The following is a 12,855-nucleotide window of genomic DNA, read 5'->3' on the forward strand; positions in this document are numbered from 1 at the left end:
GCTCACGGTAGATCACAACAAGTAGGGAGACCACACAGGTAAACCATTTCATGTATTTATTAAAAATAAGGCCCTAAGGTACAAGGTAACTTAAGATAATAATGTGCAAAGTAACAAGAAACAACTAAGGGAAAAATGGTTGGCCGTTGTTGTCACAGGCAGGGAGGGAGAGAGCATGGCGGCCCTGGAACCCTCTCCTTAAATACCCTCCCAGGCAATCAGACCCAATCCTGTGCACCTGGATTGGACCCGACCTGAAAGGCAAAAATGAGGAAAGCACCAAGGCACCAGGGAAACAGCGCCTCCCCCACCACACAGGAGGAGGACAGCTATTCCCAATACAGAGATACATAACACCCCCCCCCCCCTTAAAACAGAGGCCCCACACCATGGCCTCTGTAAATAAGGCTTTCAGTACTGCCTACACCAACAAAAAAACATGACCCACTATTACCATTTACCAGTACTGGTGGTAACTAGTTTGACTATGTACACATAGAACTCATGGTCAATTGGGGGTCGGACTCCACCCTGCTGGTTCACCCCTACACACCTCCACCCACCACCGCCCAGCCACCCGCAACTCCTGGTACCGGGAGAGCATCTTTAAGGAGGAAAGACAAGGTTAGATGGGATATTGTGAAGAGCAACTGAAAGGGGAGGAACCGGCTCACTCCAACCCCTCGGGCGCACGTGACAATGCATCTGTTATTACGTTGTCCACACCACGTATGTGCCGGATGCTCAAGTTGTAAGGCTGTAGAAAAAGCGTCCACCTCATCAGCCGCTGGCTCGGACTCTGCAAAGAGTGAAGGAAGGTTAGGGGATTGTGGTCTGAATACACGACTACTGGATGGACTCCCCCACCCACATACACATCAAAATGCTGCAGAGCCCACACCAGCGCTAACGCTTCCTTCTCTATCGTCGAGTAGTTTAGCTGGTGGCGGTTAAACTTCCTTGAAAAATAGCTGACTGGCCGATCCACCCCTTCACCATCAGTCTGCAAAAGGACACCCCCAGCCCCAACCTGACTAGCATCTACTTGTAACCTGAATGGCTGATCTAGTCTAGGCGCTGCCAGGACAGGAGCTGTACTCAACAGCATCTTCACCTGGTCAAAAGCCTGCTGGCTGGCAGAAGACCACTCAAACTTCGCCTTTGCTTTCAACGAGTCCGGGACACCAAAAGTCTGGGACACCAAAAGTCCGGGACACCAACAGTCCGGGACACCAACAGTCCGGGACACCAACTCTCTCTGTATGGCCGCCACCACTTCCGGCTTCTTCGACCGACCAGGCACAACATCAAGACTCAGTTTATAATGCTCAATAATTCGCCACAACTCCTCAACCTTTAACTGCTGTAACAACTTAATTGATGGGGCTCCCAAAAATTCCCTCACAGGATCCATTTCACCACAACTCTTATGACTACAAACACCCAACCAGTAACTGATAACCAGCAATCAATAGGCAACCAAGGCCACAATGTCAAACCAAATTCAAACCATTTACCAGGCCATCACTATCATAAGTATAGACAAAAGACCCTGTTATCAACTATAATACCCCAACATGGGACGGCGAGTAGCTTTACTTAGCGAGAGAATGAAGCGAAAGAGCTGCCCCGCGTCTAACTCAAAGAAAAAAAAAAAATCCCTGACTAACCACAACCTAGTCTTCAGTGCGCTCATAGCAGCTTAACTACCAACAGTATCCTAATGGCACTGCTGAATAGCGCCCCGGCTTACAGCACACCAAAAACAACAAACTAAAACAACAAACAAAAAAACAAACAAGCGTTAAGCGCTTCTCCTCCTACCACGGGGGTTCACATAGCTCATGGTATCTAAACCACATGCTTCAGACAAAAGGTGGGCGACAACAGTAACCCCGTCTACTCACCATCCAGCTGAGGATCATAACCAATAACCAGGTCACCACTCAAAAGGAGGAAAGTGGCCACAGTCCTCCCCTGCTGCAAGCCAAGCAAATCAAAGTTTACTAAGGCAAACCAAACCACTTATTGAGCAATCAAACAAACTAACCAAACACTGTGAGTCTCCTACACAAGTACTACCGAACTATCCAGGCATTAGTAAGGTACTGACAACCTTACCAAATTCCCGGATGAGCCCCCATTTGTTATGACCACCTGGTAGGGAGACCACACAGGTAAACCATTTCATGTATTTATTAAAAATAAGGCCCTAAGGTACAAGGTAACTTAAGATAATAATGTGCAAAGTAACAAGAAACAACTAAGGGAAAAATGGTTGGCCGTTGTTGTCACAGGCAGGGAGGGAGAGAGCATGGCGGCCCTGGAACCCTCTCCTTAAATACCCTCCCAGGCAATCAGACCCAATCCTGTGCACCTGGATTGGACCCGACCTGAAAGGCAAAAATGAGGAAAGCACCAAGGCACCAGGGAAACAGCACCTCCCCCACCACACAGGAGGAGGACAGCTATTCCCAATACAGAGATACATAACAGTATGCATATGGTATGGCATGTAAAGACAATGTAATGTATAAAACACATACCCATAAAGAAATGTAATCGAATAATCTATATGCATACATACAGACACAAAAGAAAAAAAAGGCTACACTGTCAGAAATTTCTCTTCAAAATAAGATAAAAATGGCAGCCAAACTTTAAAATACCTGTGTAGGGTCCAACCCCAAAACCTGAGGTGAACCCGAGTAGCCAACCACAAACAGGCAGGAGACCGGACGATTGAAATAAAGAGCCAGATGGCTGTTTATTAAGGTGAAGGGGAAAAAACTGACTCAGGGGTTGATCCGGAGGGGAAGGCAGAGGAAACGGGGGAGCGATGGTTGGGGGCCCAGGAGACAAGGGTCAGTCGTGAGTTGGCAGCGGGGGGGGGGGGTCCACGAGAATGGCTGCGAGGGGAACAGAGGCGTCGAGGAGGGGTCCAGGGAGGCAACGTAGACACAGGAACAAAAAGGCCTTGGGACAAAAAACAAAGAGGGATTAATGTAAGCACGACACAAAGGTTCAAAGGTCTTCTTTTAAGCCTGGGCTGGCGATTAGTGGCAGCTGGGGTAGATGGCAGATCAGCAGCACCTGTGGTGCTGGCTCTCCCAGCCAGAGGAGGAGGACTCCTAACAACCTGTGCGTATCACCCCGTGCAGTGTACTTCAGCTGCTCCAGCTTGAGGTGAGACATCACATCTTCCACCCACCGCTTATGAGAGAGAGGTGTGGGCTTTTTCCAGCTAAAAAGTATCAGACGTCGTGCGAGTAGAGTTGAGAACGCTACTGCTTCCGCCTGGTGCCTAGAAATTGGCGTCTCCTCAGGGATGAGGAAATAATAATGCAGTCAATGGATTGGGACTAATAATTTTATTGCAAATATATGAAAACGTATCAAATATATTTTCCCAAAATAAATCCAGCTTTGGACAGAACCAAAACATGTGACTAAGGGTAGCTGGGTCCTGCCTGCATCTGATGCAAGTTGGGTCGAAGCCAGGGTAGAGTTTGGCTAACTTACTGGCAGAAAGATGTAACCTGTGCAAGACCTTAAATTGCAGCAGCCCATGTCGGATACAAATTGAGGAGGAGTGTATCAACGTTACCGCTGTTTGCCAGTTTACATCCAAAATGACGGTGCCTAATTCTTCCTCCCATTACCTTGAAAAACGATGAAGTGATATGTCAGCAGCATGCTGGATATTATCATACAACCTGGAGACCAGACCTCTGTCTACTGGATCCATGGTCAAACAATCATCTATCCATGTACTCTTAGGGTTGTCAAAGAGAAGTGTTTTTTGACATAGCTCTGCACCTGCAGGTATCTAAAGAAATGTGACTGAGGAAGATTGAGATCTGACCTTAGCTGTTCAAAGGAAATGAAATGTCCATCCTTAAATAAATCCATCACACTGTTAATCTCCCTCCTACTCCACAGTTGAAAAGATGAGTCTGTTAGGGATGGAGCAAAATTAATGTTAGCAAGAATTGGGGAAGCGACAAGAGCCTGTTTATGCTTAAAATGGATCCTAAATTGCAACCATATTCTCAGGCAGTCAGATATTATTGGGTTGTTTGTCCAACAGCGTTTACTCAAAGGTAGTGGGGCACAGATTAGGGAGCGGAGTGAAGCTGGTTTACTTGCATATTGTTCCATATGACACCATACTGGACATTTATCATCTGATGTAACCGAGAACCAGAATAAGATTTTTTGGATATTAGCCCCTCCTGCTGTTTTTACATGAAAACAGATCTGTATTACAAATCTGTGTCAGAAGTTCCTCGGAATGAGTTTGTGCAACATGAGTAATATTCAAGCCACATAAACAACCCTTGATCAAAAGCAGCAGAACAATGAAAAAATAAAGTTAAATTCTACATTGCTCAATAGTGATACTTTGTCTAAATAGTTTGCAAAGGTCAGTGCTATGCATTGTTTCCTAACTTTTTTTTATCAGGTGTTTGCTTCTCGAATGATCTGTCCTTTTTTTTGTTCTAGTTGTTGTTTTGAATGTAATGACAGTACTTTTGAATAAAAGTTTGAAATGAAAAACTGCTTTGCTTCATTTATCCCTTCAAACCAGGAGAGCCTGAGCTGCCTTGTTGTAAAGCAATCTGTTTGTTTAATTGATTCCTACAAATGATGATCAGACAATGCAAATAAAACTTTACGGGAATACCAGCCCCTACCACAAAAAGACAACAAAATAATTTGAACATGCATTAAATTAGTTCAGGAAAAAAATATATAAATAGGTCATATTATTGTTTCTTTGCTTTTTGTCTTGTTGAATGAGGTTTAATTGTACCATATGAGGTACTTTGTGTGGTCACTTTTTTATTTACATCTGTGAGCCCAGGATCGGTGGCTGCACAAACTTGTGTAATCGTTGCACAATCTCCCTCTGTTTTTTTTCTTCTTTTTTTTCCTGTGAAATCCACAGCTCCTTCTGTGTATAATAGTGCGTCAGTCGTTCACCTCCTCTTCTGTTTGGTGCTTTAGTGTAATGAAGATAAAATGCAAATGGGAACTAAAACCTGCGTTCTGCTCTTGTGGATACAGACACTAAGCTTCGTGAAATGTCAGAGTGAGTCAGAGTTATTATATCTATCCTTATGGAGCACGTTCTCTTAAACTTATTGCTTTATTTGTGTGTTTATTACATAGAAACACAAAGTGATGTGCATTCATTTGTTCCATTTCTGTGTTTTGCTGTCCCACAGAATGCACTCGTCAACAGTTTAGAGAAAGTAGTGACTATGATTCAAAGTTTGACACAACTGTTCTGGATTCTGAATATCCTAATGGAAAACAAGTGCTAGTTTATAAATGATACTTAATCACCACTGTGGATTAAATGAAGCACCTGACACTATTATTAAATGTATGTTCACAGTTTTAAACTTGCTTATAATTGCAAAAATCCTGTCTCATCTGGTATGAGTTAAATCAAGCCACTAACTCTCAACTACCACACAGAGAGGGAGAAATCTAACGCAGTACTGTTTTCATCATTGAGTAAAAGTGTTATCTCCTGGCATACATCTCAACATTTTGGTTATCTTTTTCAATATTTGTGTTCACAGCCCAAAGATGTCCGCTCATTCACCCGAGCAATAAAGTCCAGGTGATCGGGGATCATGAAGAAGCATCCTTTGGCAACGTAATTCGATTTTCTTGCAAGTCCAGCAATCAAATCTTAGATGGAGCAAATGAGATTTATTGCAATGAAAATGGAGAGTGGAGTGGCGAAGTTCCAGATTGCAAAGGTACATAAGGTTGTCAATGATGCAAGCATACAACAGCGACATTTGGAGATTTCTTTACACAAAGTTCAACCCTGTAACTATGTAAAACCTCAACCAAACATTTATTGCACCCATATAACATCTTAAAAAATTTAAACGGTCAAACTCTTGAAAACTTTTTGTTCAGAGTAAATGATCCACCCTCACATTTGTTTCCCTGATCTAAACAAAGAGTTCCCAAATATGAAGATACGAACATGAAAAACATTTAAGAAGGGTTTAAACCCAATGAAAACTATAATTGTATGTAATGTAATACAATGCTTTGAAAAAGAAAATTGTAATTCCCTCCTTGGAGTATTTAATCTCATTCAGTTTTCATTTCTTTTTCTACTATTTTGTTTCATCACGACCTGTAATATTAAGTGATGTGTTTCAGGACTTTACAGATTTTACTTTGAAAACTCTAAATTTGATCCAACATTCAAAACTCACATCGTGCCTGAAGGCCCCAGAGTGTTCAACACCAAAGAACAAAGAATATGATAAATAACAAGCAGGCCTCCAAAGAGATCAGGGGCAGAGTTCAAAAGTACAGATGGGTGGGGTTAGGTTTAAAAAAATAAATAATAATTTCCTCATAGAACTTACAGTTAAAAAGGGAAATCATCAGAAATGTAAGGTTTCAAAGATAATCATGTAGGATATGTAAAGTTCCCAACAGAGGTTTAAGTGTATGAACATATAAAAGCTGTAATTTGATACAGAAATATGTTTTGGGGAAAATGCCCATGCTGTCAGGGTTTGACACTTCCCTCAGTTTGACTTTCAGTTTCTGTCTTGCCCCGCCTGTGTCCCATCTGCCCTGATTGTGTCTGCACCTGTGTCTCGTCATGTCTCGTTATCCCCTCAGTATATCTTGTCTTGTCATTCCTTGGTTCCCTGTCGGTCCGTACTGGTTCTTCCCTCCATGTGCTCCTGGTCCTTGATCCCTGTGAGTTTTGTGTTTTTTCGATCCTGCTCTGCAGCGCCTTGTTTTTTGCCTTTTGTGGATTAAACCTTTTGTTTTTGAGAACTCTGGCCTCCCTCTCTCTCCTGCATTTGGGTCTTTAGAAAACCAAACCTTAACAGAACGGACCGACCCCAATGGACCCAGCGGGAGAGCGCCTCTTGTTAAGGGAGTTTTTGCGCCGGGCCGAGGAGGGGGAGTATTGGGACCCCTTTTGGGGAACACGCCTGGCTCTGGGTGGGCCCAGGAGCCTGCAGGCTCAGGGGAGGCTACGACGGCGTCAGCGCCAGCCCCAGCCTGTTCCGGTGGGGGCCCAGTGGACGCACCTCTTCCTGTTCCCGAGGTGGTCCTGGACGCATCCCAGCCTGTTTCCCCCTTCTGGGGAACACGCCTGGCTCGAGGCGGGCCCAGGGGTTCTCAGCCCCAGGGGAAGCGACGGCGTCAGCCCCAGCCTGTTCCTGCTCCAGCGGTGGTCCTGGACGCATCGTCCCCTGTTCCGGCGCTGGTCCTGGACGCATCGCCCCCTGTTCCTGCTCCGGCGCTGGTCCTGGACGCATCGCCCCCTGTTCCTGCTCCGGCGGTGGTCCTGGACGCCTCAGCTCCTGCTCGGGTTCCTCCTCCGGTGATGGTTCCGGACCCCCCTCAGCCAGCTCCGAGGACCCGTGTTCCCCCCCAGCCCGCCCTGGATGTGAACTCTGGGGACATCTGAGATCTGTCCCTTGAGGGGGGGCCGGCGCCTCGGACCCGGGCACCCCCGCAGCCGGCGCCTCTGACCCGGGCACCCCCGCAGCCGGCACCTCGGACCCGGGCTCCCCCGCAGCCAGCACCACGGGATCCTCTGCCCCCCGACGCCGGCTCCCCGCATCCTGTCTGCTCCTGTTCCGGCTCCCCGCATCCTGTCTGCTCCTGTTCCAGAGTCCCGTCCTGTTCCAGAGTCCCCGTCACGCCCCCCGGCAAGACCCACGCCAAGGCCTAGGCCTTGGGGACGCCCCCCCGAGCTGTCTCGCCGGTCTGCCCAGTTCCGAGGACCGCCCCCGGAACTTTGCCCGTGTGCGGCCTTAAAATATTTTTCACCTTTAAACTTGCTGACATCTACTTTTGATCAATTTGTTATTTAGAGGTAATTTAAATCCAGGTTCTAATGCAAAAATTACCACAAGGTGTCATAAAATGTGTTGCTTTGTTGTTTCACTTGAAAGAGACTCAGTCCAACTGCTCTCATTCATAATTACTATCTCCACATCATTTTCACTGACTGAATGCAAACAGTATAGTGTAACAGAGTGAATGGTGGGTTTCTTTTAGCAATATTCATTCTCGTGTGTGATTTCTACAGATATTACATGTGACACCCCTGTGATTGAACACGGGAGCGTTCGTGATGCCCCTCGTGAGTACAAAGAAAATGAAATCCTGAATTTTGATTGCGGCGACGATTATAAACGCACAGATGAAAGATTTCCAACATGCATAAAATTAGGAGGAAAAGCGACTTGGAGCCCTACACCTGGATGTAAACGTAAGTAGGGCCAGATTCATTTTAATGTTTTTTTTTTATCATAAGTAAAATTGGATCTTACTCGTACAGTTTTACTTTTTACAGAAAACTAACAGTTTTTTTCCCTCCAATAAATGTAGTTAAAACATGTGAACTGGAATTGCAGACAGGGAGAGGAACAACATATATTCCATCCAACAAAAATGTGTTTTTAATTGGGAGCACGTTACAAGTGAAATGTGGGCGGAAGCACTGGATTGTGGACAGCCAAACAACCACAGCAGATGTTACCTGCAAAAGTAATGGAGAGTGGAGTATCAGGCCAGTATGCAAAGGTATAAAAGTACATGAAGACTTAATCCGAAAGGCATTTTCTGCAACTATTGTTCATTGATTGATGATGGATAATGAACGCTCTTTGATGAGCAGCTTTTTGATTTAATAATAAGTATCTCTCTCATTCTAGAGGTCATATGCAGCGACCCACAAGACAATGCTGTGGATTGGTTTGATTTGATCCACTGGGGACGAAATAAATTAGATGAAACTGCTCGATATGCATGTAGAGCAGGCTTTGAAAAACCAAGAGGCACCACTACGGCCACCTGCACCAGAGCTGGATGGAGACCAGATCCACTCTGTAAAAGTACTGTAAATTTGATATTCTTTTATAAATATCTTCTGATTTCCTAAAATGAGAACGAACCAAATTCTGACCATATCTTTTAACATTTAAAGAGCTCTTAACATCTTAATAAGTACAGTAGAGATTTGCTCTTGTAAATGTATGATTCCTTTGTAATATAATCAGAATCAGGGAGATGATGACCCAATATTATAATTAGGGCCCGAGCACTTACAGTGCGAAGGCCTTATTGTATTTGTAGGAATATTTCTCATTTTTGTTTTTCTCATTCTCGTTTTTCTTCCGATGAAATGAGGGCCTTTTTGTCCCCCTAAACGTGCCCCAAAATTTTGCACGCAAGCCAGACCTGGCGAAAAATTTTATATTTAATGGTTTGCATGAATGGGCGTGCCCTAATGGCTCAACAGCGCCCCTTAGAAAACTTTGTGCCTCGAGCCCCACAATACGGTTTGACATACATACACAAAAATCGGTACACACGTGTATCATGTCGTAACTTAAAGAAAAGTCTCTTGGCACCATGGCCGAAACCAAACAGGAAGTCGGCCATTTTGAATTAATCGTGTCATTTTGGCGAAATTTATGCCATTCCTTCGGTAGTTAATGTGGCCCGAATCGTAACGTGCACCCAGGTGTGTTATACATCAAAATGTGCGTCTCCATCCTGTGACAACGCACATTACTTTTTTCAGTCAAAAGCGTTACCGTGGCAACGATAGATGCCAAAAAGCGCGCCCCCCTTCATCTGATTGGTCAATTTGATAGTTCCTACTTTCTGCCATAACTTTTGAATGGTTTGACATAAAGTCTCGTGAGTGGTGTCATCGGACTCGGTTTTGAGTCCTTGAACATAATTGGTGCAAATTAGCCCCGCCCCTTCTTCTGATTGGTCAATATCTGATAGTTCCTATTTTCTGGCATAACTTTTGAATGGTTTGGCAAAGAGAGTCGTGGGTGGTGTCATCTGACTCTGTTTTGAGTACTTGACCTTCATTGGCATGAATTAGCCATTCTTCTATTTGGTCGATATTTGATAGATCATATTTTCTGCCATAACTTCTAATTGGTATGAAATACAGATTCGTGGGTGGTGTCATTGGACTTGGTTTTGACTCCTTCACCTTAATTGGTGCAAATTAGCCCCACCCGTTCATCTGATTGGTCGATATCTGATAGTTCCTATTTTCTGGCATAACTTTTTAATGGTTTGGCAAAGAGACTCGTGGGTGGTGTCATCGGACACGGTATTGAGTACTTCACCTTGATTGGCCTGAATTAGCTCCGCTCCTTCTTCTGATTGGTCGATATCTGATAGTCCCTATTTTCTCCTATAACTTTTGAATAGTTTGATATAGAGAGTCGTGAGTGGTTTCATCCGCTAAATGTCCAGGCCTGAAGACATCTACATGCGAGTCATACAAGCGCTTCCACTGCAGCACGACTGAACGTGCACAAGGGTGCGAGGGCCTGTTCATTGCTGCTTGCAGCTTTAATTTCTTATTATGATTGCTAGTCAATGTAGTATAAGAAATAGTCGTGAGGAATATCATAAACATCAAACATCGTTCTAGTATATGACAAATCAGGATGCAGCTCTGTCCGTCAGTGAAGAAACAAAACAATCAAAAGAATAGAATAAAAAATGAACGATAACAACAAGAAAATATTTTTTGAGAATACTGCAATGCGACACTTTTGTGAAATGTTCTGATTAGTTTACCATACAGTTGGAAAAAATATTTTTTACTTCTCATGAAATGATTTTAAGTGAAAAGAATAATAAAAAAAGAGCAACTTTGTGGGCAACAGTCTGAATGTTTTAATCTTATATCCCATTGTATTTATTATCAATGTAAATACTTTTTTTGGGTTAAATTACTGATAAAAACTAATCCCATCAATGAAGGCGATGCACAAAAAAAACTGGAAGCAAGTTTTATCTCTGGCAATGATCTTACCTTATTTTAATTTTAAATGTATATTTTTCTTTCTTTTGCAGGAACATGGTGCTCAAGACCTGACCTTGAAAATGCACGCGTTACCTGGAATAACAGGAACGTGTACAGCAGCGGTGACTATCTCCGCTACACATGCATCAACGGTGATGACAGAGCATTTACTCTCACTTGTGATGAAGGTTCCTGGACTGGGCTTGAGAGCTGTTCAGGTGAGAACATTGAAAAATAACAGGTACACTTGAAAAGTCAGTAACAGTTCAGCTGTGATGTGTTTGGAAGAGGCACCATTTGAAAGAGCTCATGTCTGTTAACATGCTGCACAACACATGCTGTGTATATATATATATATATATACATGTTATAAGGTAATAATATATGTATATATATGTTATAATGTAAATATAAATATTACTAAGAATACTATAGAAATATTGATTTAATATAAATACCATGTCATAGCTATCTGTTTCTTGTTATTTTCATACAAAAGTACATTTTTAGATGTTTATAATTGTTCACAAGTATGCAGTGTCATAACTACATCTCTGACGTTCATAACAAACCAAACTGTTTGAAAATCTGTTGAGAATTGAGCAAGTAAAGGTTGTTTAATCAGTACATGCACCATTAAACACAATGTTAGTGTGTGAGTGACCGAGCTCTCCTGTGGCAAGATGGCCGCCGTGTGACGACGTCGCTCTGCATTGGCAGCAGCGCGGGCGAGTCATCTAGCCTTTATATATGTCTATGGGTGCACTCTGTTGGTCAGCTGGGCTTTCCTCTGCGGCCCGGTCGCACTGGGAGCGCAGAGTCGGCGCAGCGTGTGGCGCACTCTGGTGGAGCGCTCTGCTGCAGCTCGTCAGCTCATCTATGGCAGAAGTTAGCTCGGGGTAGCTGCCAGTAGCTCGGGCGAGTTCGTTTTGTTTGTTTAGTTGTTTGCTTGCTGCTGTGTGCCTGGTGATTTTTCTAGTTCCCCCGTGAGGAGGGATTGTGTTCCTTTTTGATTAAGGAGTTTTTTTTGTACATCTCTCTGTGGATTCCCTGTGTAGGTCGTAAGGTGATCCCCGATATCGTTTCATCCCGTTCTCACCTTTGGGGAGTACACAATCTTTACATTATAAAAAAAATCCCCGTGATCGGTCACCGCGAAACGGTAGTAGTTTCTTCTGAGCGTAGTAAGATTTTCGTCCGCGGGTAGAGGCGCGGCCGTCACGTGATCCCGCTGCACCAATAGGATGCGCGTTACTAGTAAACACAACAGCAATATGGCGGCAACCATGGTGTCTTCCGGCTAATAGCTGGATGATGAAAACAAACCCCAAAAATTATCAGAAATGATCTGAAACCATGTTAGATACACTGCCATGTCTAGAAGAACTTTGAGATTATTAGACAACAAGGCAGACCTTATCTAAAGTATCTCCAAACTCTTGATTCGATACCAGTACATGTAGCCTATGTATTTTTCAATAGACAGGAACGCTATTCTTTCGTTTGTTTTTAATAAGATGGTTATTGATTAAAGGAGCTTGAGGCAGGATTGAGGCAGGATTTATGAAAAAAATTCGTATACGTTTTAAGTTTTCTAGTAATAATGTCAGATGAAGCGTTCCAAACCCAAAAGAATGAGCCCTCTAGTGCAGGGGTTCTTAACCTTTCTGACCTTGGGGCCCAATTTTTTCAGTACAGAGTGGCCCGGGGCCCATTAAATATAAACACTGTATAGCAGGGGTATTCAACTAAAACTTTAAGAGGTCCATTTAGAGAAAATTTACTCAAGCGAAGGTCCAGAACATCATTATATATATATATATATATGTGTGTGTGTGTATATATTCAAGTAGCCTCATAGTTGTATCAACATCTGCATCTGACTGTTATATTAAAAAAAGTACATATTTGCCAATTAACATGTTTAACTTGAATTAAACATATTTTTTTCTCTTAAAAATAAAATACATTTTATTTTATTTTTCAAATGCTATCTT

The 12,855-nt window shown here is 43.4% G+C and overlaps 1 protein-coding gene across 1 annotated transcript in view; it reads left to right on the top strand.

The window, feature by feature from the left end:
* Positions 1-4,973: 4,973 nt before the first annotated feature.
* Positions 4,974-12,855, top strand: part of LOC133458787 (complement factor H-like) — a 32,555-nt gene continuing 24,673 nt past the window's right edge. Inside the window, exons 1-9 of the mRNA XM_061738987.1 lie at positions 4,974-5,095; positions 5,232-5,323; positions 5,463-5,526; positions 5,595-5,777; positions 8,102-8,284; positions 8,404-8,598; positions 8,730-8,909; positions 10,909-11,076; positions 11,917-11,924. Of these exons, the coding sequence (XP_061594971.1) occupies positions 5,026-5,095; positions 5,232-5,323; positions 5,463-5,526; positions 5,595-5,777; positions 8,102-8,284; positions 8,404-8,598; positions 8,730-8,909; positions 10,909-11,076; positions 11,917-11,924 (1,143 nt within the window). The 5' untranslated portion in view covers positions 4,974-5,025. The remainder of the gene's footprint in view (positions 5,096-5,231; positions 5,324-5,462; positions 5,527-5,594; positions 5,778-8,101; positions 8,285-8,403; positions 8,599-8,729; positions 8,910-10,908; positions 11,077-11,916; positions 11,925-12,855) is intronic.

Source organism: Cololabis saira, chromosome 13, assembly GCF_033807715.1.
Source record: "Cololabis saira isolate AMF1-May2022 chromosome 13, fColSai1.1, whole genome shotgun sequence".
Classification (NCBI taxonomy): domain Eukaryota; kingdom Metazoa; phylum Chordata; class Actinopteri; order Beloniformes; family Belonidae; genus Cololabis; species Cololabis saira.